This window comes from Sarcophilus harrisii, chromosome 2 (assembly GCF_902635505.1).
Source record: "Sarcophilus harrisii chromosome 2, mSarHar1.11, whole genome shotgun sequence".
Lineage (NCBI taxonomy): Eukaryota > Metazoa > Chordata > Mammalia > Dasyuromorphia > Dasyuridae > Sarcophilus > Sarcophilus harrisii.
In genome coordinates this window covers 105,453,418-105,476,062 of record NC_045427.1, presented here as the reverse complement: position 1 = coordinate 105,476,062, position 22,645 = coordinate 105,453,418, and the positions used below count along the sequence as shown (strand labels likewise).

The 22,645-nt window shown below is 35.0% G+C and overlaps 1 protein-coding gene across 3 annotated transcripts in view; it reads left to right on the top strand.

Moving 5' to 3' along the window:
• The window catches only part of FAM161A (FAM161 centrosomal protein A), a 28,779-nt gene extending 6,760 nt beyond the window's left edge, over positions 1 to 22,019 (top strand). For 2 of the 3 annotated variants that reach the window (XM_031950533.1, XM_031950535.1), the window contains exons 2-7: positions 8,069 to 8,316; positions 10,297 to 11,475; positions 11,954 to 12,121; positions 14,432 to 14,531; positions 20,773 to 20,918; positions 21,520 to 22,019. In XM_031950533.1, coding sequence (XP_031806393.1) covers positions 8,069 to 8,316; positions 10,297 to 11,475; positions 11,954 to 12,121; positions 14,432 to 14,531; positions 20,773 to 20,918; positions 21,520 to 21,679 — 2,001 coding nt within the window. In that variant the 3' untranslated portion in view covers positions 21,680 to 22,019. The remainder of the gene's footprint in view (positions 1 to 8,068; positions 8,317 to 10,296; positions 11,476 to 11,953; positions 12,122 to 14,431; positions 14,532 to 20,772; positions 20,919 to 21,519) is intronic. The other variant, XM_031950534.1, reaches the window with a different exon arrangement.
• Positions 22,020 to 22,645: the final 626 nt, after the last annotated feature.

Here is a 22,645-nt window from a genome sequence, read left to right as displayed (position 1 = left end):
TTATTTTCAAAACATGTGCATGGATAATTTGACAACATTGACCCTTGTATAGCCTTGTGTTTTGCATTTTCTCCTCCTCCTACCCCTTTGCTATCCAATATATATTAAAGATGTTAAAATATATGTTAAATATACAATTCTCTTGCTGCACAAAAAAAAAATTAGATCAAAAAAAAGAAATAAATGACTGAGAAAACAAAATGCAAGTGAACAACAAAGAGTGAGAATGTTATGTTGTGATTCATATTCAGTTCCCATATTCCTCTCTCTCGATATATTTGGCCCTCTTCATCCCAAAATGATTGGAACTGGCCTTAATCATCTTATTGTTGGAAAGAGTCACATTCATAAGAATTGATCATCACATAATATTGATGTTGCTGTGTACAGTAATCTCCTGGTTCTGCTCATTTCACTTAGCATCAGTTCATGTAAGTCTCTCCAGGCCTCTCTAAATCATCCTCCTGATCATTTCTTATAGAACAATAATATTCCATAACATTCACATATCATAACTTAGTCAACCATTCTCCAACTGATGGGCATCTACTCAGTTTCCAGTTTCTTGCCAGTTGTGGAATTTATTTAACAAAATAGATAAAAATATCATTAAAACTTTATTCCAAATTTCTTGTGCTTTTTGTTGTTCTGTTATTCTAGGATATGGAGAGCACTCTTCATATTTATGTTCCTCAGATTTATAAGTGCATCCTCTTCATGCTTTTAGTAAAACCTGAGCTGCGCTATAGCCAATTTTCCAAGTTATCCCCTAGTAGCCAAACCCTTGGTGATAAGAACTATTCCTCTAGGTTTATAGATTTAAAGCTGAAAAGGACATAAAATACCCTCATCTTACAAGTGCTGAAACTGAGACTCAAAGACTTAAAAATTATTTGTTCAGATCATGCATATTCTGGGTCTATATCCCAGAGAGATCATAAAAAAGGGAAAAGGACTCATGTGCAAATCTATTTGTAGCAATCCTTTTTGTAGTGGCAAGGAACTGGAAATTAATTGGTGCCCAATCAATTGGGGAATAAGTTGTGGTATATGAATGTAATGGAATATTATTGTTCTATAAGAATAATGAGCAGGATGATTTCAGAAAAGCCTGGAAAGACTTTATCAGTTGATCCTGAATGAATTGAGCAGAACCAAGAGAAACTTGTACACAATAACAACCAGATTATGTGATTATCAACTATGATAGACTTAGCTCTTCTCAACAGTGAGGTGATTTAAGGCAATTTCAGTGGATTGGGATGGAAAATGTCATCAGCATTCAGAGAGAGAACTGTGGAGACTGAATATAAATCAGTATTATAGTATTTTTTTGTTTCTTTCAACTTTTTTTTCCCTTTTGGTCTGATTTTCTTGTATCACATGACAAATATGGAAATATGTTTAAAAGAATCACATATATTAACCTATGTGAGATTACTTGCTATCTTGGGGAGGAAGGGAAGGAAGGAGAAAAATTTGAAACACTAAGTCTTTACAAAAATGAATGTTGTGGCTCTCTTCAACAATGAAATGATTCAAACCAGTTCCAATTGTATAGTAATCTACATCCAGAAAGAGGACTATGGGAAATGAATGTGGACCACAACATAGCATTTTCACTCTTTTTTTTTATTGTTTGCTTGCATTTTTTGTTTTCCTTCTCAGGTTTTTTCCTTTTTTTCTAGATCCAATTTTTCTTGTACAGCAAGATAACTGTATAAATATGTATAGATATATTGCATTTAACATATATTTTAATATATTTAACATGTATTGGACTATCTGCCACCTAGAGGAAGGGGTGGGGGGGGAAGGAGGGGAAAATTTGGAACCAAAGGTTAGGCAAAGGTCAGTGTTGAAAAATTACCCATGCATATGTTTTGTAAATAAAAAGTTACAATAATAAAAATAAATAAATAAATTTTAAAAATGAATTTTGAAAACTATCTTTACATGTATTTGGAAAAATAAAATACTACTGAAAAGATTGCAAGTGTTAAGGTCAGAATATGAACCCAGGTTCTCTTGAATCAAAAACCAGAGCACTTTCTAGAGGACTATAATACTTGTCATAAAATAACCTCTGTCATTTTCTTTTAATTTTTTTTAATTCTGGTGTCTTCTCTGTTGTTTGTAGAGTTACTCCTTCTTGCTAGATTGGATTTTTGTGTATCTCTGAATGTGTTATAGTGCTAGTGATTTGTACCATCAGTCATCTTCCTCTACCTAGTTCCTAAATTGAGGTTTCATGCTACACACCATAGTTGTATTTTGAGGTGGGGTGATTGACCTGCTTGGCCTCAATCTCCTGGGATTCTGCACTGATTTCTACCAGCTGGGGTTAAATCCTCATGCTCTTATGAAACCATTGAGATTCAGAGCACTGTATCTTCAGGATCCTTTATAGCATCTCGAGACAGAACGCTAAAAACTGAGAACCTTTTAGCCTGAGGTAGCCTGGTGTACTGACTGCTGCAAAGATTTGATTTCTAAGTCTCTGCTGTGGGTTTCTTGGAGCAACTCTCCACTCTTGCTATCTTCTCTATGGCCATTGGTTGCTGGATAGCCTACTACCTTGTTTGCCTACCTGGGTGATAGTGGTTTTATAGGTTGGCTTCCTTTTCTTTTGCCTGGGGGTTTCTGGCTCACTTTCCCCACTGCTCTGAAATGGATGAAGTCACTTACATAGTTTCTCTTTGGATTTCTTTATCATTATCTAGTCTGGTACTATTTTTATGTTTTTGCTAAAGTATATATATATATATATATATATATATATATATATATCTTTGCCCTGTCTTTGACATTTCTACTCTAACCATGTCTTCTTGTATTGTATGTAATAACTTTTTAATCTGCCTGCAGTCTATTCCTCCTCCATGCTGTACTCCACTCCACTGTCAGAATAATCTTGGTAACACTTCTCTATAATAGTGTTGTTACTCTTTCTCTTTAGAACCCTTGTGTTATCTTTGCCTGGCTTTGTGGGAGCATGTTATTAATCCCAATTCTCTTATTTCAAGGCTTCCACATTCTGGCTGTAACTTTCTTGTTCAGCATTATTTCATGTCATTCTCCTTTATGTATTTTCTCTTCCAGTTAAACTACACTGTTCCCCCTTATTCATTTTCTTCTCTTCCATTTCTGTACTTTTGCTCATGTCTTTCTGGTCACAGGGAGAATTATTCTGGTCTGTGATTTCATGGAAGGGAAAAGTCTGCATTAATATTCACATTTTATAATTTATTATAATTAAAATTAAATCATTTTAATTAAATATAAATTAAATTAACCTATGATAAAAGTAGTTTGAAAACCTTCCAAAGCAGGAAACAGATTTCTTTTATGTCCAGAAAGTCTTCATTGTTTCCAGTATTGCCTAGCAGAATTAAGCTAGGTTATAATGTATTTAAATTACTCTTTTCTTTCTACTTATAATTTCTAATTACTGATTAATATGTATTGAAAGGATTTGTGGTTTAAATAGGTCAAATCAGTCACATGAGATTATTCCTCTAATCCAGAGGCTCTTATTCTGCAATTTGTGAATTAATAATAGTAGTTTCAGTATAATTGGTTTCCTTTGTAATCCTGTGCATTTTATTTTATGCTTTTAAAACATTCTGAGAAAGGATTCAGAGGTTTCACTAGTTTGCCAAAGGAGATAATGACCCTCTCAAAAAGTTAAAAACCCTTGTTCCAAAGGTTGTATTTAAACTATACATAATTTTAATGCTAAGGGGAAATGTTCCTAATATAAGGTCTTAAAAAAATAAGACCATCCTTTAAAAAAATTTTTTTTTAATTTCCTATGATACTATGCAGTCATATTAGAAAAAAAAAAAAAAGTTAAGCCATCCATTTGTTAGGTAAGCCAAATATCATAAAATGTACTTATTTGTGAAGTTGGTTCTTGGGTTAATAAAATTCATCCAAAGTTTCAAAACCAAATGGATAGGACAGATAATTCAGAAAACCAAATGCAGAGGCTATATAGGGTAGTCTATTAAGCTTTCAAATCCAAAAAAGAGAAAAGAAATAGACAAAATTAAGGATTTTGCCCTCATTTCTGCTTGTTAGAGGAGTTTTAGCAAGGCAAAACAGCTAATAAGTAAATAGGCTAAAGAGACCAGAAACCAACTCAAACAATAAACAAGAAAAGAGACTTAGTGGTCATGAGCAGCTTTGATTTAGGGAAGCTTCCTTAGAGAAAAAGAACCTTAGAAAGCTTGAAATGACATCTACCTAAGCCTAATCAACCTAAGAGCATTGTAGATGAAATTAGAAGGGGGAGGTCAACTAACAGATTCCACATGGAATGGATTTGTATTTAATTCCCCTCTTCTCTATAAATTATTTGTATATATACCTTTTATAAATTCTTAAAATCTGGGTTATGCCATTTATAACTAACTATGTATCCCAGGGCTTTGTTCACACTAGATGCTTAATAAATGTTTGTTGACTGAGGGACTCAACTAATGAAAAGTAGAATATTTGAAATCTACTACCTAAATATCCAGTGTGTTTATTTATATGAGAAAGTGGCCATTAAGTCCTTAAGAATGTGAAGTCAGTAAGAGTGAGTTTGATCCAACAAAATATAAGTGCTGAAGGTGACTCAGTTTTAGGAATTAATTTTCTTTTCTTTCTTTTTAAAAAAATATTATTTTTCCAAATATGTACAAGGATAGTTTTCAACATTCATTTTAGTAAAACTTAAGTGTTCCAGATTTTTCTCTCTCCCTCCTTTACCTTCCTTCTCCCCAAGACAGCAAGCAATATGATATAGGTTAAATATATGCAGTTTTTCAAAACATATTTCTGTATTTGTCATGTTGTGCAAGAAAAATCATATCAAAAGAGAAAAAAATTAAGCAAATAACAACAAAAAGTGAAAATACTGTATTTTGACATACATTTAGTCTGTAGTACTCTCTCTGAATGTGAATGGCATTTCCTATACCAAGTCTATTGGAATTTTATGCATTAATTTCCAGAAATCATAAAAAAGGAAATTTTTTGAAGAATAGGGAAAAAAAAACAAATAAAATTAGGTAATTTGTTTACCAAAGAAAGGTAACAAAAAAGATAAGCAACATATCTGCTTTTTCATCCATATCAAATCTTTATGAAATGAGATAACTTTATGTACTGGATTAGATGTTGGTCTCAGAAGACCTCATTTTGGATCTTGCCTCTGATACTACATGAGTGATCATGGACAACTTAAGCTTCAGTTTCTTCATATGTAAAATGTAATACCTATTAGGAAAGCCCTTTTTAAACCTTAAAACACTATATAAGTGAGTTGTTACTGTTTATATGTGCGTATTTTAAGTGTCCTGATGAAAACATGAAAAGAGAATAAGATTACATTTGGAAATGATTTTCTGTCACAAACTACAAGTGATGTGGTTACATATCAGCCCATGAGATGTGTAGAATTTCAGAGCAGAGGAGGGTAGTTTACATAATTAATCTCCAAAGTAGGGGCTGTGGCTTGCTTAAATATTTTCAGGATATCTCATAGATATTGTCTCAGTTGATCTTTATAAAAACCTTTAGCGTTAAGGACTTATTATTCCCATTTTACAGATAAAAGAGGTTAAATGATTTACCCAGGATTGCATAATTTTTAAGTGTCAGAGTCAGAATTTTAAAAGTAACGGTGAGAAGATGGTATAATCAAATTATATGTATCCCAGAAGAGAAAAGGTTGTTGAAAATTTTTGGTTGCCTTAGGTATGAGACAACAGGAGATTATCCCCATGAAACCCTCTTGTTTCCATTTTCCATCCCCTAAGAACTCTAGTTAGTAAATGTGGCCTACAAACCATCCACAGTCCTGACAGCCCCACTTTTGTTTCACAGAAGTCAGCCATGTAAGATCAGAGATTATCCGCTTAAATTCCTCAGGGTCCATGGTAGACTTTTTTTAATAAAACTAATGTATGAAGGACTAACTGATTTGTTTGTATAGCTCCGATTAAAATCAGTCCTCATCTCTTTTTTATTTTGTTTGGGTTTTTTGAAAACAAAGTCTTTTTATCTCACCTAGACAGAGGTCCAGGTACTACTCAGAGACCCATCTTTCTCTTAATTATTGCTGGAGTTTGACCTGCCCCATCTCCAACCTCAGCTGGTTTGCCCATCCTTAAGTTTGCCCCATTTATCACTCCTTGCTCCCAGGAGCTTACTATAATAGTGCTGGACATAATGCCAACACTTCATCAGCAATGGCCCTTTGAAGCTGAGGACCACTGAACTTGAGATCCACCAGTCTAGTCTTTTCTTTTCTTTTCTTTTCTTTCTTTCTTTCTTTCTTTCTTTCTTTCTTTCTTTCTTTCTTTCTTTCTTTCTTTCTTTCTCTCTTTCTTTCTCTCTTTCTTTCTCTCTTTCTTTCTCTCTTTCTCTCTTTCTCTCTCTCTTTCTCTCTCTCTTTCTCTCTCTCTTTCTCTCTCTCTCTCTCTCTCTCTCTCTCTCTCTCTCTCTCTCTCTCTCTCTCTCTCTCTCTCTCTCTCTCTCTCTCTCTCTCTCTCTCTCTCTCTTCTTCCCCTCTCACTGCACAATGGCCAGGATTACAGGTGTTTTTTTTTTTTAGCCAGCACTCATATTAGTTTTTTAAAAGCTAGTAGAGATAGCGTTGTGTCTTTTCTGGTTAGTTTATTCTAGAAAGTATTACTTATCCCTTCTAGACCTCATCTATGAAAGCTATTTCATTTCAAGTCAGGACCCAGAATAGTTTACTGTAGTTCACTACTAATCCCCTACCCTACTATAGATATAAATGATACATACCAAAAGATACCCATAGGTCTTCAGACTTTGGGCTTATCTTTGGAGCTCCCACCCAAGGACCCACCTCAACTGATTGATGACCAAACCTATACAAACCATTTAACCCGTTCTCTTCTCAGCTAACTCTGATAGTGGACCATGCTTTAGTTTTTCATCCAGCTATTTCGTTATCACCTGCCCCCACACAAGCATAATTCCTCACTTTTCATTCCATCTCAATTGTCTTCCCTCAACATGCTATGTATATTATCTTCCCTTAGTAGAAAACCTGACCAACTAGGTGATCAGGGAAAAAAAAAAAAAAAGCTTTTATTCATGGTTGAGGAATTGGACAAGGATGCCCAGGGAGGGAGAGGAGAAAAAAAAAAATTTGCAGGGTTTTGTTGTAGAAAATAGAAGGGGGAAGTATAACCAGAATACATAAAACAACTAAACTGCAGGAGGGAATGTTGAAATATCCTTGCAATTATTCTGTCCAGGAACAGGGGTAGTTAGAGACTGCAGAGCTGGGTAAGAATCTTTTTGAGGGCAGTTAGAAACTGCAAGGCAGAGCAGAGGTTCTCAGGAGTTGACTTTGTTGAGGGGAGGAGATTAGAAACTACTGATCAGAAGAAGGTAGAAGTCTAAACATTCCCAGAGGTTTGCCAGTAGAATGGAAGCTTCTTGAAAGCAGGGGATCAGTTTTTAAATATTTGAGTTTAGCATATTAAATACTTAATAAGTATTTTTTAATTCTTGTGCTAGAATTCAACTTTGAATCCTTACAGTCTTCTAGTGAATTCAGACTTGGGCAAGGATGTTAGGGCTCCAAGTAACCAATTTAGGAGCTTCCAGACTGTGACTTTTAATAATTTGGGGACATTACCTTCCTCTCTTTCTCTATGTCTGGATTTCTCTCTCTGTTTACCTTCCTTCTTCCCTCCCTCCTTCTCTCTCTCTGGCCCTTTCTTTTTCTTTCCCTCCTTCCCTATATCTCTTTCTCTCCCTCCCTTTCTACATCTCCCTATCTCTTTCTCTCTTCCAATTTATTCTTTAGGTTTGGTTTGGTTTTTTTATGATGGAGTTGGTAAAATGTCAGAGGAAAAGTAATCATGACTGACTTTTTTAGAACTTGTCATTTCTGCAACTATCAATCACAATGTGCTGTATGAAAAAGCATTTTGTCACCATGACCATCATTAGCTTTCCAATTCTAGACATTTAAAATATTAATTCTAGAAATTTCAAATTCCTACTTAAAAGAATAGGATTTTTTTTCTCCTAGGATGATTTTGAAACTGACATTTCTATGGTGGATGAGCAAAGCCTTCATGAGAATAGGAGCTATGAGGACTTAGTGAGCACTTCTGAAATCTGTGACTCCAATCAAGAGTATTTTAGGAAGCTTGAAGAGCTGAAGGCAGCCCACATGAAAACAATGGCAAAATTAGAGAAACTGTATCAAAATAAATTGTATATAAAAGGAGTTCAGCCAGACACCACGAAGGAACAGATGCCTGGCCCATGTTTTAGGTAAGTTTGTAATGATTCTCTCTACATTTTCTTGGATTTAATCTCAGAAATGATTTGTTGTGCTGAATAAATAAATGGTTTGAAATATTGTAAGAGTATTTTTCCATTACATGTGTACATGTTATATACCCATAATGCTTTGGGAATAAATGTTTACTAGAAGATTTTGTTTGTTTTTTAACTTTCCTGTTCATCCAATGGTCATAGTCTTCTTCTCTCTGGCCAGAGATAGGTAGAAATATTTTATTGCTGTTCAATCTAGAGCATTTTAATTTATCTATGATAACATATAATTTTTTTTATTAAAGCTTTTATTTACAAAACATAGTATGGATAATTTTTTCAACACAGACTCTTGCAAAATCTTTTGTTCCAAATTTTTCCCTCCTTCTCCCTACCCCTCCCCTAGCTGGCAGGTAGTCCCATAGATGTTAAATATGTTAAAATATATGTATACATATTTATACAGTTACCTTGCTGCACAAGAAAAAATCAGATTTAGAAAGAAGGTAAAAATAACCTGAGGAAAAAAACAAAAACGCAAGTAAATAATAAGATAAGAGGGGGAATGCTATGTTGTGGGTCCACGCTCATTTTCCAGTGTTCTTTCTCTGGGTAGCTGGTTCTGTTCATTACTGATCAATTGGAACTGATTTGGATCTTCTAATTGTCGAAGAGAGCCACATCTATCAGAATTGATCTTCATATAGTATTATTGTTGAAGTGTATAATAATCTCCTGGTTCTGCTCATTTCACTTAGCATCAGTTCATGTCAGAGATTCACATTAAAAAAAAAACTATTGACACATTTGCTGTCAAGGTTGAATCAGGAAATAGTAGAGAAAGGTTACCCAGGTACTCAAGGCCTGTCAAGCAGGAAACTGCCCAAAGGGGCTTGATCTTAGGGATGCAGCAGGTCAAATTGTTTGGGAAAGGGAGGGTGCTCACATCTTTTGGGTCGGAGGTCAGGACTGAGTAGTCTCCCCCACCTTTATTACCCACCTCTCTTAGAGTCTCAGATAGGAATACTTGATTCATAATTTGATTCCATGATATAGTACCTTGAATATAGTGAGAATTAAGTGGCTGTTTGTTGAACTGAATTGAATAGATTTAAACTGGTAGCCCTGAGAAGGTAGTGGGATGAAATGGGATTGACCTCCTGCCTCAGGCATCATCAGTGATTCCTCACCATGTGTAGGTATTTTTCAGTCTCAGTCATAAACTGTGTGCACTTGTACTAATTCCATATTAAAGACAAATCCAATTACACACACACAGATACATGTGTACACTCTCTACCTAGAAATACGAAGCTGTTAATTGTAGACCAGACAAGGCATGTATATAAGAGGATTTATGACTATTTCTACAACATAACACAGAAGAGAAGGAAAACAAAGATAAGTCTTTTGTCGTTCCAAATAAAAACATACTGATCATTTCTTCATCAGGTACCGGGAAATGTTCCCAGGGTCTAAGGACATGACTTAGCTCCACAAGAGTCTCTAAGCTTAAAGATGTGCTCCTCAGACCACAGACTCTAGCTGTGTGACTGCGGGCAAGTCAATAAAGTAAGCATTTATTAAGCACTTCCTATGTGCCAGGACCTCAACACTGGGGCGCAGACAAAGCACTTACCCAATTTAAATCTTAATTTCTTCATTTGTAAAATAGGGGCAACCATTCTTATCCTGCCTCTCTCACAGGGATATTGTATGAAAAGTGCTTTGTAAATCTAAATGTTTTGTGGCATGTGAATTATCAATCGACTCACTTCAACTCTGACCCTCAGTTTTCCTCATCTATAAAATGAACTGAGACGATGTGATTCTTATGATCTCTTTTAGGTCTGTCATAATTTCATCATCTCTCATGCTGTTTCAGTCCCATTTAACTTAATAAATACACAAAGATCTCATATAAATCTATTGTGGTTTCCTGTATTTGGTCACAATGTAACATTACTTTTTCCTTAGCTCAGTGTGGATCAACTCCTATCAACCTGCCATTTTGCAAAAATCATTTTCTGAGTCTGATTTGAATCAGCCTTCCATTAGTGTATCAGACCTGTCTGAACATGGATTTTCCAATATAGAAAAAGAAAATATGAATGAAGTAAAAATGATGACTTCTGCTAAAGAATACATCAAGAATATGTGGAATGATTTTTCTGTGAAGGACTATGCTTATACTCACTCTGATAGTTCAGACTCACCAATAGTTGAAAAACCACAGAAAAAACCAAAGGAGTGGGTGCCGAAGATTACAGTGCCTAAGCCCTTTCAAATGACTATCCGAGAAGAAAGAAAAAAAAAAGAGTGGCTCAAGTCCCGCTCAGAAACCGAGATGGCCTTTAAACTGATGAATAAGCAAGAAGGAGAAGTGGTCCAGAAAAGAAGGTTCCGAGCCAATCCCGTTCCCGAGTCTGTTTTCCTCCCCCTATATCATGAAATACTAGAGCGGAATGAAGAAAGGAAGAAGTCTGTGAAGGAGAGAAGCAAAAAGATTCTTCTGGCCTCCCAAAAGCCATTTACATTTATTGCAAGGGAAGAGCAGAAGAAAGAAGCTCGGAAGGGGCAGCTGGCTGAGGCACCAAAGCCTGAAAAGAGAAAGAATCCCTTTAAGGCCAAACCTGTTCCCAGGTCCACCTACAGCCCCCCTCTCAGCGACAGGCTCAAGGAGGAGGCATTCTTCAGAGAAATTAGGGTCCATTTGAGAGCCCAGAAGCTCTTGCAGAACTCATCCCTGCCCAGAACCATGCAGACTCACCAGTCACCCTCCAGGAGGAAGCCAGAGCACATGGCACAGGGCGAGAAGCCCCGGCGCAGGAACAAGGCCAGCTGCCGGGTGCCTGACTTTGAGAGGCTCCATACCAAGCTCCAGAAGCAGCTCTTGGAGCACAAGAATCCCAGGCCCACCACAGTCTGTGAGCCATTTGACCTCTTAACTTTGCGAATTCCCTCCAAAAAGGAGAAAATTTTGGAAGACATTCAGGCTGATGAAGAACGTTTAAAAGAAACACGCTGGCCCTATCTGTCTCCTCGAGGAAAAGTACGGACCAGGTGCTCAAGGGCAGAACATTCCCTCTGCGAATCAAGTGAATCAGAATCTCCCAGACCTACTGTGTCTTCCAGAAGGAGACAGCAAGCCATCAGGTAACTCAGCATCTTGGTAATTCATTTGCAGGGTTCACTAATCGATGATTGATGAATAATGACTAATGAATAGTCTAAGGTAAAATATTTTTATTTTGGTCAACAGAAAGATATTACTCTCTGGATTAAACTGTCTATAGTAAAACTTTGTGGGAGTCAGTCAGAGGGTGGACTGGCCTGAATGGATTGTACTCTGCTTTGGTAGGAATGCCTACTAATCATTTGAGTATGGGCAGAGTATTTTTCCCAAATAATACATTTTCTGTCCCAGGGCTCTCCAAGGTGAAAAAAACTGTAATCAAATAGCGTAATGTTCTCCTGTTTTTTTGGTCTGGTGATTGAGTTACTTAGTTTACTTTGTCTCAGTCTATCTGTTTTTTCTCCTTTAGTTTGTCCTGTGTAGATTCCTTTAAAAAAAAAAAAAAAACTATTCTCATGGGCTTGCAGTGAATTCAGCCTTAGTTTATTTTGCCCTCAGGAGATCCCTTGAGGAAAAGAAAACATTAGAAGAGGACCGAAAACGGAATCTAGCTAAGCAGAGACAAAGAATGAGAGAATTGCAGAAACTCCTGGTAGCCCGAGCTCGGGCTATTGATACACACCAAAGTTTAGCTCAAATGTCTAAATCCAGAATGACAACGCTAAGGTATCATTTAAGGAATCTTGAAATTCTAGCTGAACATTTTTATGGCTAACATAAAAATGTTTATGTCTGAAAAGTAAAATGTTTCCCCAAAGCCAGGAGAGGAATGGAGCCTAACATTTTAAAATAATAAGATGTTTTTGAACTAAATAATAGTACATTGTTTTGATCAATTGCAAATCATGTTCCTTTAAAGAAAATTAAGATTTTAAAAAATTATTAACATTAATATAATAGGAATTATCTGATACTGAGTCACTGTAGTTATTTAGAAAAGTCTTTGGGAAGTGGGTTAGATTCTTTCAAGGCACCAAGTGTCAGCAGAATTGTTATTCAGAAAATAGCTTATTATTATTACTATTAGGATGAGAGGAGTTACATGGAGTTTATCCCTGGACATCCAAATTTCTCTTTTTTGAAGAAGAGAGAAATCTAGACTTGGGATTATAGTAGTATAAGCAGCTCCCTGGGAAGAAATTCCCTCTAACAATGCAGATTGGCAACTATTCTACCACATAGAGACTTTAAGTTTTTGCCTGGGTACACTGAGACTAAACAAGACCAGATTTGAGAAAAGTGGGGTTGTGTATGGGATGTATAACCTAAATGTATATGAATATACACACACACATATATGCATTCTTCTGATGACCTATGTACAGAATGTCTTGAAAATCTTAGTACAGTTTTTAATTTTAGTAACTCAAAAGTATAAATGCTACAAATTTTTAAAAAACAACATTTGGAAGGTTAAATATTTTTAAAATTTAAAAATATTGGTTGTTTCTTGTTAAAATTCAATAATAACCACAATTACTAGCCAATTTTCAATTTGTAAATATTTTCTTCAGCTACTATTCAGTGACTTAAAAGGATTGCATTTGTAATTTTAAAGGAACATCCAAAGAAGGAGATTTTGATGGTTCATTGAGAGTTTGACATGACCTAGAAGAAAAACTCTTAAGGGAGATAGATCAGGTGGGTTAGTAAGAAGACTTCTTTGTCCAGTTCACTGGTCTGAGAAGAGAATATCTAGAAATTATCACAAAGGCAGTGCATAATTTCAGGATATCCAGTCTTGTTCAAATTAAAATTTTATTATTCAAAATAAAATTGTAAGCATAGTAATATCATTATAAAACTAACTACATGTAAAAGAAATTTAATTAAATTTCTTTTTTTTTTTAAGCTGGTAAATGTTTATTTTTCTTTTTTTTATTATAGCTATTTATTTACAAGTTATATGCATGGGTAATTTTACAGCATTGACAATTGCCAAACCTTTTGTTCCAATTTTTCCCCTCCTTCCCCCCAAAATTTAATTAAATTTCAAGTGATTGTTTTTATTTTGCATTTATATTTCTAAAATTATTAAAACCCAAAACTGCACTAAGACCTTTAGGACATGCACATGCATGTGTGTATGTGTATCTATGTGTATATACACATCTATATCTAGATATATTTGTAAGTATGTGTGCATATGTGTGTATATGTGTATGAGATTCTGTCACAAGAAATCTTGAAACTTATTTCTTCTCAGATTTGGGTAAACGAGAGAAAGTATTTGTTTCTCTAGCCTAAAATTCATCCCTAAAGGTTAGTATAGATATGTTAATACTAATTATTTAGTATTAATTAATATTTAATATTAATACTAATATAGACAGATAAATATAAAGCAGTGTGACATGGTAAACAGATAGCAGACCTTACATTAGGAATGATCCTGATTCAAGTTCCCATTCCTGATCCATATTGGCTTTGTGATTCTGGGCAATACACTTTCCAAAGACTAGAAGTTGTAAAATGGTGGCCTCGTGTGGTTGGAGAGAAAAGGAATTTCTTTACTGGCAGGTCCCTGGATACCATTGAAATCACAAGCCTATGTAGTTAATATAAAAGGTGTCCCAAAAGTCTTAGGTGACTTGTATAGAGGCATGTGTATATAGAGGTAAAATATGTGTTTGTGTATATATGCCAGCTATTAAAGTGAATGATTTGCACATTAATTAGTTGGCATATATTAACCTCTTCAGGCCAGGTCCTGTTTACTAACTAGCAGCTAGCAACCAGTATATTCCCATTGAAGAGAGTGATTCTGCCAGTACATTTTCTACGTGACTTAGGTACCACCAAAAAGAAAAAGAAATTCAACCTTGATTAGAGAAAGGGAATATGGTAAACTATTTCATACATAATTCATTTTTAAAATGTGTCTTAGGAAAATACACTTGTTTTTCTGTTGCAATTTTTATTTTGAGCATAACTTTTAAAAACTAAATTTCTTCTTTTATATTACTTCAATGATAGAAAGAATGAGAAGGAAAGGATGAAAGAGTACCTACAAGAACTAGAAGAAATAGAAAAGAGATTGAAGAAGAGGCCATTACTGTTTGAAAGAGTTGCTCAGGTTGTGTGGATTGGCATTTAGTTTTTTAGTATTTTTTTGCTCTTATGTTTTCAACTCCTAAATTTCCTCCTTCTCTCTCTCTCTCTCTCTCTCTCTCTCTCTCTCTCTCCAACTCTCAGGCACTTGAGGTCACACATTATTAAGTGTCAAGTGTCTGAGAGCAGATTTGAATTCAGATCCTTCTAACTCCAAGACTGGTCTCCTATCCACTGTGTCACCTAGCTGCACCTATGAAATAATTTTCTAAAAAATATTAATGACAAATGCATCAAATTAACCAAATAGTTTTGCTTAAAAACCTGAGAACTTAGCTATGTCAATGACACATTTAAGTCTGTATAGAATGTAAAGTATATTTTTATATTAAATATTTTTAATTTTTTTCATGGAAGCATTTTAGTAATTGACTATAAAAAGTGGTTTTTATATTTTTCAGAACTAACTTAATTAGATCTTAGGGTAAATAAAGCTTTTCTTTAATTTTAAATGGTGAAAAGATTTTTAGGGGGGTTCATTTAAAAAAAAAAAACAACCCACCAAGGATCATCATTGTGACCTCTGAGTATTACATTTCATGCTGTCAATTAAAGTAAGTTGTAAAGAACATTTTTCTTCAGAACTGCAATTTTTTTAATGGCATCTTAATAATACAAAAGAAAAAAAAAATTTGCTATGGTGGCCCGAAACTAACTACTTTTTACAACCTACAATCCCTGTTAAATTATCTTCTTACCTGCCCCCAAAATGGGATGTATATGAATGGTTTGGCTTTAAATAACTCCCACTCAAAAGGGAAGAGTTACCACTCACATTATACATTTTTAAGCTATAAACCATAGAGAATTTGGGTCATAAACTCAAAGATTCAGGACTGGAAAAGCTCTAAGGAAAGTCAAGCCTCCAAGGGGCAGCTATAGCTATCTATAGATGTGGTCACATAAGCTTAGTAATACCATAATATATATATCTTCAACAGGCAAATAGTTGGATCTTGTCAAAGAGGGGTGTGTATACTGGTCACAGTCTATTCATAAATCCGCACAGCATTATAATGTCATAACATTTTTTTAAGATGCAAATGTAGGCATTATGTGTCAGTTTGAGCATAATGTTATATCTTACATTTTATATCATACATTTAGGTATAGATTTTTTATATCAGTTTTAAATTGTGTGTTTATAGCACAAAGTAATTTTATCATTATGTGATTAATATGACCAGTGTTAGTTGTCAGAACAGGATAAAAAAGTTAAAAAAATATATCTCACTTTAAAGACAGAATTATAGTTCTCTGGTCCATTTTAACCATATCAACTGGATTGTGACTTTCTAAAGTGGTTTCACTTTACTGGCGAACTCCAGCATTAGTAAGCAGCTATAACATTCTATGAATTACCATTCCTTAAATGTTTTCTAAATCTAAAATCAACATTTTATGAGGGGAGGAGCAAGGAATAGATATTTTAAAAGATGTAAAATAAATATGCAAAATGAAAGTTTAAAAGAAAATTTTACTTATAGAGAGCCTGTATTATTTTTTCTCTAATGCTTCTCTCCTCGTTTAATTTTATGAAATCTCTCTTTTTTTTAAGCTGTATCATAGCAAATAAATATTTCATTTTCTGACTTTTTTTGTTTTTTTGGCTGAGGCAATTGGGGTTAAGTGACTTGCCCAGGGTCACACATGTAGGAAGTATTAAGTGTCTGAGATCAGATTTGAACTCAAGTCCTCCTGACTTTAGGGCTGGTGCTCTATCCACTGCCCCAGAACATTTCATTTTCAAGGTACAGCACTATTATAGAGAAATTTTTATTTTAACTTACTATTTTTTGTTAGTTCTCAGGAAAAACACATGTTCACTGTCAACTAAAATATATTTTCTTTAAATTTTGAACATTATTGTTAGCATATAGCTTTGAAGAATGGTAAGGGAGGAAGAAAAAATCTTGTTTCTAAAGTCATTGAAGAGGAAGGAAATATCTTGGAAGGAAGTAGATTACTGTGATAAGGAAGAAGGGGAGCAAGACATCCTATGTAGCATAGTATCTGGTGCATAGTAGATGTTTAATAAGTGCTTATTTACTGGCTTAAAAGAGGAGAAGTTGACCATGTCAAAGACATAGAAGTGGCAGAAACAGCAGAGAACAAGAAATTTGCAGGCTCTTCCCTCTATATTCAAGAGGAGTGGGAAAAGGAATAATCAATCATTGGCAAGAATGACTATAGATAGAAGAAAGTGAAGTCAGTGGCAGAGGAAACAGTATTAATTTTGTTATTAGCATATCCTACATTTCTACCTGAGTTGAAGGAGGAAGGTAGATGAGAAGTTTGGGGAATGGATCACAATTTGAGTATAATGGAGTCACGATTGATTAGCAGTGGAACAATTCAGTAATTCCGTTATATAGACTCTCTTGGAATTCTGTTCTCTCTTTGCCAAAAGTAGAAAAGTTATTTAATATCTTCTTGGCTTAATGATGATTTCAGCCTTCAAAAGATCGAGAATGAAAAAGGAGAAATTCTTATTCTTTCAAAAAGAAAAAATTGTGATGAAAATGATAGGAACTCTAGCAGGAAATGGCCTTCCCTCCTAGAGTTTGTGATAAAGTAAAGGAAAACAGACTGTATTCTGACATATTCCCTAGCATTTATGAAAGCATATATCAAGGATGTTGATGAAAAAGAGATAGGATCCCATGGATCAAAATGTTCCAGGGCAAGTTAGCTCAGGAAGGATGGGAGATGCTCAGGAATGTTTACATTCCAGACGCAAAAAATTCCAGTGATACATGGGAAAAGGGGAATTTATTTGAAGTAACTGATAAGTGACGCAGATGCATAGAGAATTCACCCACTAACTTAGATTTAAAAAGAAATTAGACAGAAAATCAAAATAATGTCATGTAAAAAGTTGACTTAAGGGCACATGGTATTGTCCTGTAAAATTATTATCAATAATGCTAAAGCTCAGAAGCATCCAGGTTTGAGGGAAACTAAGGACAACCAAAGGGTTTGTTTGTTTGTTTGTTTGTATTCCACTCAGGAGAAAAAAGAGAATCAAAGAAGAGATCAGACTTTTGGTTTGAATGCATGAGATGTAGTGGAGCCTGATAATAGAGAAGCCAGAAGCTCAATACCGGTTCTATTGCTTTTTCTTTGCAAGGAAAAATAACCTTCACAGTAGAAATGACCATACACACGCACACACACACACACACAAGATTAATAGGAAGTTGTTCTCCAAGATAAGGAAGGAACTAACAAGAGAGTACTTAGCTGCCCTTGATGAATTCTAGTTACCTAGCAACAGTCTCGAAAAAAGTGATTTATGTGATTGCTGAGCCATAGTCAGTGATATCAAAAAGATCGTAGAATATAGGAGAGGTTCTATAAAAATGGAGAAAGGCAAATGAAGTCCTGATTCAAAATTGGTAAGAGAACAGAATCTACAAATAGTGAATTTGATTGACTTTAGTTCCTAGGAATATTCTAGAACAGTTCTTTAAAGAGGTAATTAGTAAACATTTGATTATCGAGCCATCCTGGCTTCATCAAGAACAGGTCATGCCAGACTAACCTCATTTCCTTTTTTGATGGATGAGGTACATGCTGTACATAAAATTTGCCTAGATTTTTAGCAAAGCTTTAGAAAAAATAACTCATATTCTTGTGGGGGAAAAAACAGATGTAAATTAGACAATAATATAATCAGATGAATTCAAAATGGTTTGCTCTCAGCTTGGCTAGAGATTTCCAATAGAATGTCCGAGAGATTGTACCTTGGCTCTATATGACGTTTTTATCATGGATTTATGTAAAGGCATTTAATGTATGATCATCACACCTGGAAATAAGCAAAAGCTGGCTAGCAGAAATAGCTAATAGATTGGATGACAGAGTCAGGATCCAAAAGGATCTTGATTGACTGAAATAGCAGTTCTCAAACTTTTTTTTGTCTCAGGACTCCTTTATTTTCTTAAAAATTATTGAGGACTTCCCAAAGAATTTTTATGTAAGTTATATTCAGCCATGTTTCCTATTTTTAAAATGGAATTCTTAGTATTATCATGAAAACAGTTTTGATCTCATGAGTCCCTGGACCACACTTTAAGAACTGTTGAACTAAATAAAGCCTTGGGCTAATCTAATAAGATATTATTGGGTAAGGATAAATGTAAAATCTTTCATGTGGGTGTAGAAAATCACCTTTATAAGTACAGGATGGGAGAGGTATGGTTAGGTGGTATTTCTGGAAAAGATCTGAGGGTTGTAGTGGACTGAAAGTTCAGGAGGAGTCAGCAGTGTGACTTGACAGCCAAAAAAGCTAATGAGATAAGGGTATAGTTTCCAGGAATAGGGAGGTGATTAACTCCCAGGGCTCTGCCTTTGCTGGACCTCATCTGAGTATTGTGTTCAATTTTGGGCACCACAGCTTGAGGACAGAAATAACTTGGAGAACATCCAGGAAGGACAAGAAGGAAGATGAAGAGCCTTGAATCTGTTTAATGTTTAATAACCTGGAGAAGACAAGACTCAGAAGGAACATGATAGGTGTCCTTAACTATTACAGAGAGGTCTTCACATGGAGAAGTGATTAAACTTGTTTTGTTTAGTAATGGGTGAAAGCTGCAGATGCCAGTTTGGCCTTGACATTAGTAAAACTTCTTCTCCATTGGAATGGGCACTTCTGGAAGGAGCACTTGAAGCATTTGTGGGGAATGTTAGAGTGAGGGATCCCTTTTGTTTGAGGTTGGACAAGAAGGACTCTGGGGGCCTTTCTGGTGCTTAGATTGACGAAGTGAAGCAGGCTGAGAGAGAGAGCTGTGAGGATCTTATTAGCCAGTAGCAAAGGATGTGGAAAGTTGAAGTTGTCCAGGGGATATTGGCCAGGATGGAGAACTTTCAAATCGGGTCATATAAAGATCACTTGAAGGAATTGTAGGTAGTGAGCCTGGGGAAGGGGAGATTTAAGGGAGCAGAGGTTGCAAGAAGAAACCTAGGTATTCAGGATTTATTAATTGAAAAAAAAAGTGCATTGGCTAAAGTTAGTTATTATGGGGGAAAATGGGAGGTAGAGTCTCTCCTCTACTGGTTCTTTTTTCTGGTATTTCCTAGGAGACATTGGCCACTTACCATTCTAAGAGGTCCCTGAATTTGAGAAATATAACCGTGACTATTATTCAAACTAGTTGGAACTACTAGGCTTTCAGTCATTATAGGATGGTTTCAGATTCCCAACCTACAAGGGTTATTGAGCACTGTGAGTCAAGCTTTACTCCATTCCCAGACTATTTTGAGGAGTCAACTGCAGATAGTTACGTGGTCCCTCCCCTCCAGTCCACTTTAAGGTAGCTATAGTTATTTGAGAAGGCTTTGTTTACATCAAGAAATTGGCTTGAACTGGCTTTTCCTGAAATGTGGGGAAGATTCATTAATGTGGCTGGGCAAATTCTAGAGTATTCAGGGTTTCATACCCACTTATGAGAACCTCTGTCAAATTCAAATGTCCAGTGATTTCCAAGTGTTTCAAAGTCTCTGTAAGAAAGCTAAAGCACCAATGTAGTACAAATTAGAAAGTAGCCCAAAGCTAGTCTAGCTTTACATCTTTCTTAGCTGTGTGACCCTGGGGTAGCCACTTAGCTTCTCAGAGTTCGTTTCTTATCTCTAAATTGAAGGAGCCAGATTCTCAAAGGGAGAGTTACAGATCCTTTGAGCTCTAAATCTGTAACGGTGACTCCCAGTCAGCCAAGGGGTTCCCCAAATGCATGGTCCCAGGATCCTTGGAGGATTCAAAACTTATCCAAGGTTCACCAAAGCTAATTCCACAGTCAGCTAACACCACAGAACATTCCTGCTATGTTCCATGGAATGGTATTTTACTACTAACAGTTCTTTATCACAGAATTCGAAACTTCTGATGGGACATGGAAGTGGTAAGGGAAGAGAGGCCTGGACTTAAAGGTAGTTCTTTGTAAGTTAAGAAATATAGTTTTTTCCAAAGGTAACTGCAGTAATCGTCAGTTTGTTGACTAGTCTTAGGCTGTGGTCATATACATGGTAACAATGCAATAATTAAAAGTAAAAAAAAAAGTTTCCCATACATCTGTAGATCCATAGTGGAATTTATTTCTTGAGCTTCTACCCACTTTCCTGATAAGTAATAGCGTTTTAACTTAAGGAAATTTGCTTTCTTGACCTAGACATTTGTTAACTAACAAAGGTTTCTTTTTTTCTTTTAGAAAAATGCAAGAGTGTCAGCCGAAAAGAAATATTCTAAAACCTTAAGAGGACTAGGACTTTGTGATGAGTTTGTGTCAAAGAAAGGCCAAAATGCAGAGTATTTGACAGACCAAGAGATTGAAAACTACTCTGAAGATGAAATAAGGTAATATATGTTCTTGTTTATACTTAAAAGAGGTCCTTTTTATTCAAATATTACACTTTTTTATTTTTCACAGAAGATTTTAGTATTTACAAAGCACTTTACTTACATCATATCATTTGTTCCTCACAGCTGTCCTATAAGGTGGTTGGTAACATTATTCCCATTTTACAGTTGGGGAACTAAAGTACAGAATGATTAATTAAGTGACTTGCTTAAGGTTCTACAGCTCTTAAACATCTAATGTGAAATTTGGAACCAGGCTTTCTGATTTCAAGTACAATTTTGTGTCCACCATGACACAAAGCAAAAGAACTTGTTTCTGAGACTTAGGAAATGTAATGATAACAGAAATTTGGCACTTTTATTTGTATGTGTGTGTGTGTGTATTTTAATAATAAATAACAAAATCATTGACATAGAACATTTCTAATTTTTCCAGCAGTCAGTATGTCTACAAAATTTTCTGGTAAGGCATCACATTATGAATTTAAGGAATTATGTAACAAGAAAATACGTAGGAGGATTTGTTTGTGTTATAATCTTTCCTTTGGATGATTAGCATAGGAAATTCTTGTTATTTATTTCTTTTTCTCTGCCTTAGCCTTGATGGAGACAAAGTAGGAGAACACTGGGGAGAAAATGATCAGGATGGCTTTGTCAGCCAAGATGATCTCAATCAAGACAGTGAAACTCATGAAGATAGTGCAGAAGAAAACTCCGCATTGTTAGAGAAAGAAGTGGGAACAGTAAAAGCTTTTTAAAAGTACCACATTTCTGTTGATTACAGCTAACAACTGACATGTTAAGTACATCCTTGGAGGCACATTTTTTAGATACAGGTCTGCTGCAGTCTGGAAAATGTTGCATTTCTGTTTAAGTTTTTAATCTCCCTCCCGCTCCCCAAATCCCAAATCATTGCACATAGATGCTTTGTAAAGTAAATCATGAAACATGCCTTTTTTAAAAGAAATGTAAAAAAAAATTTTTTTAATTAAGTGTTAATATGCAATTATGGATTCAGTATTGTTTTTGTTTTTCTTTGCACACTCCATTGATTATATATCAGCATTTGTAGTTCAAATAAAAAAATTCTTAAAGGGATGATGTGGCAAGTCATTTTAATTTCTAAATACGTCTTTCTTATAGTGGAAAAACTAATAAAGGTTCTAGTAATATCAGTGAGATATCTCAATTTGTTGCTCACAGATGGGTTTTAACAAAACTGTTTCTAATGAAGGGCAGTGTTGAAATTGAAATTCTGTTAAAACACATTGAAATTCTTTTCTACATTGTATTAAGCAATCAGTCACCATGTTTTAAAAATTAATCTCAAGTATTATTAAGCATCAACTATTTTTGACAAATATATTATGATTATGAAACATGTGTATAGAAATGTCCTAATTATTAAGAATTGAGTTTTATTAGTAACATCAAGACAAAGAACTAAACCCATTCACTTTTTTTTCCCTTTTATCTTTCACAGCATTGGCTAAAAAACTGAGTTATGTTTTAAAATTGTTTTTATTCATTTTATTTTTAAAATTAATAATCATTTGTTTTATTTTCTATCCCCAATTTAAAAAAAAAAATTGAAGCAAATATACCTAGTCTAGCAAAATAAATTCCCACATTGGCCATGTCCAAAAATTGTATGTCTCATTCTGTATATTGAGTCTTAAAACCCCTAAGGTTGTGTAGCATAGTTCATCTGCCCTCTGATGAAA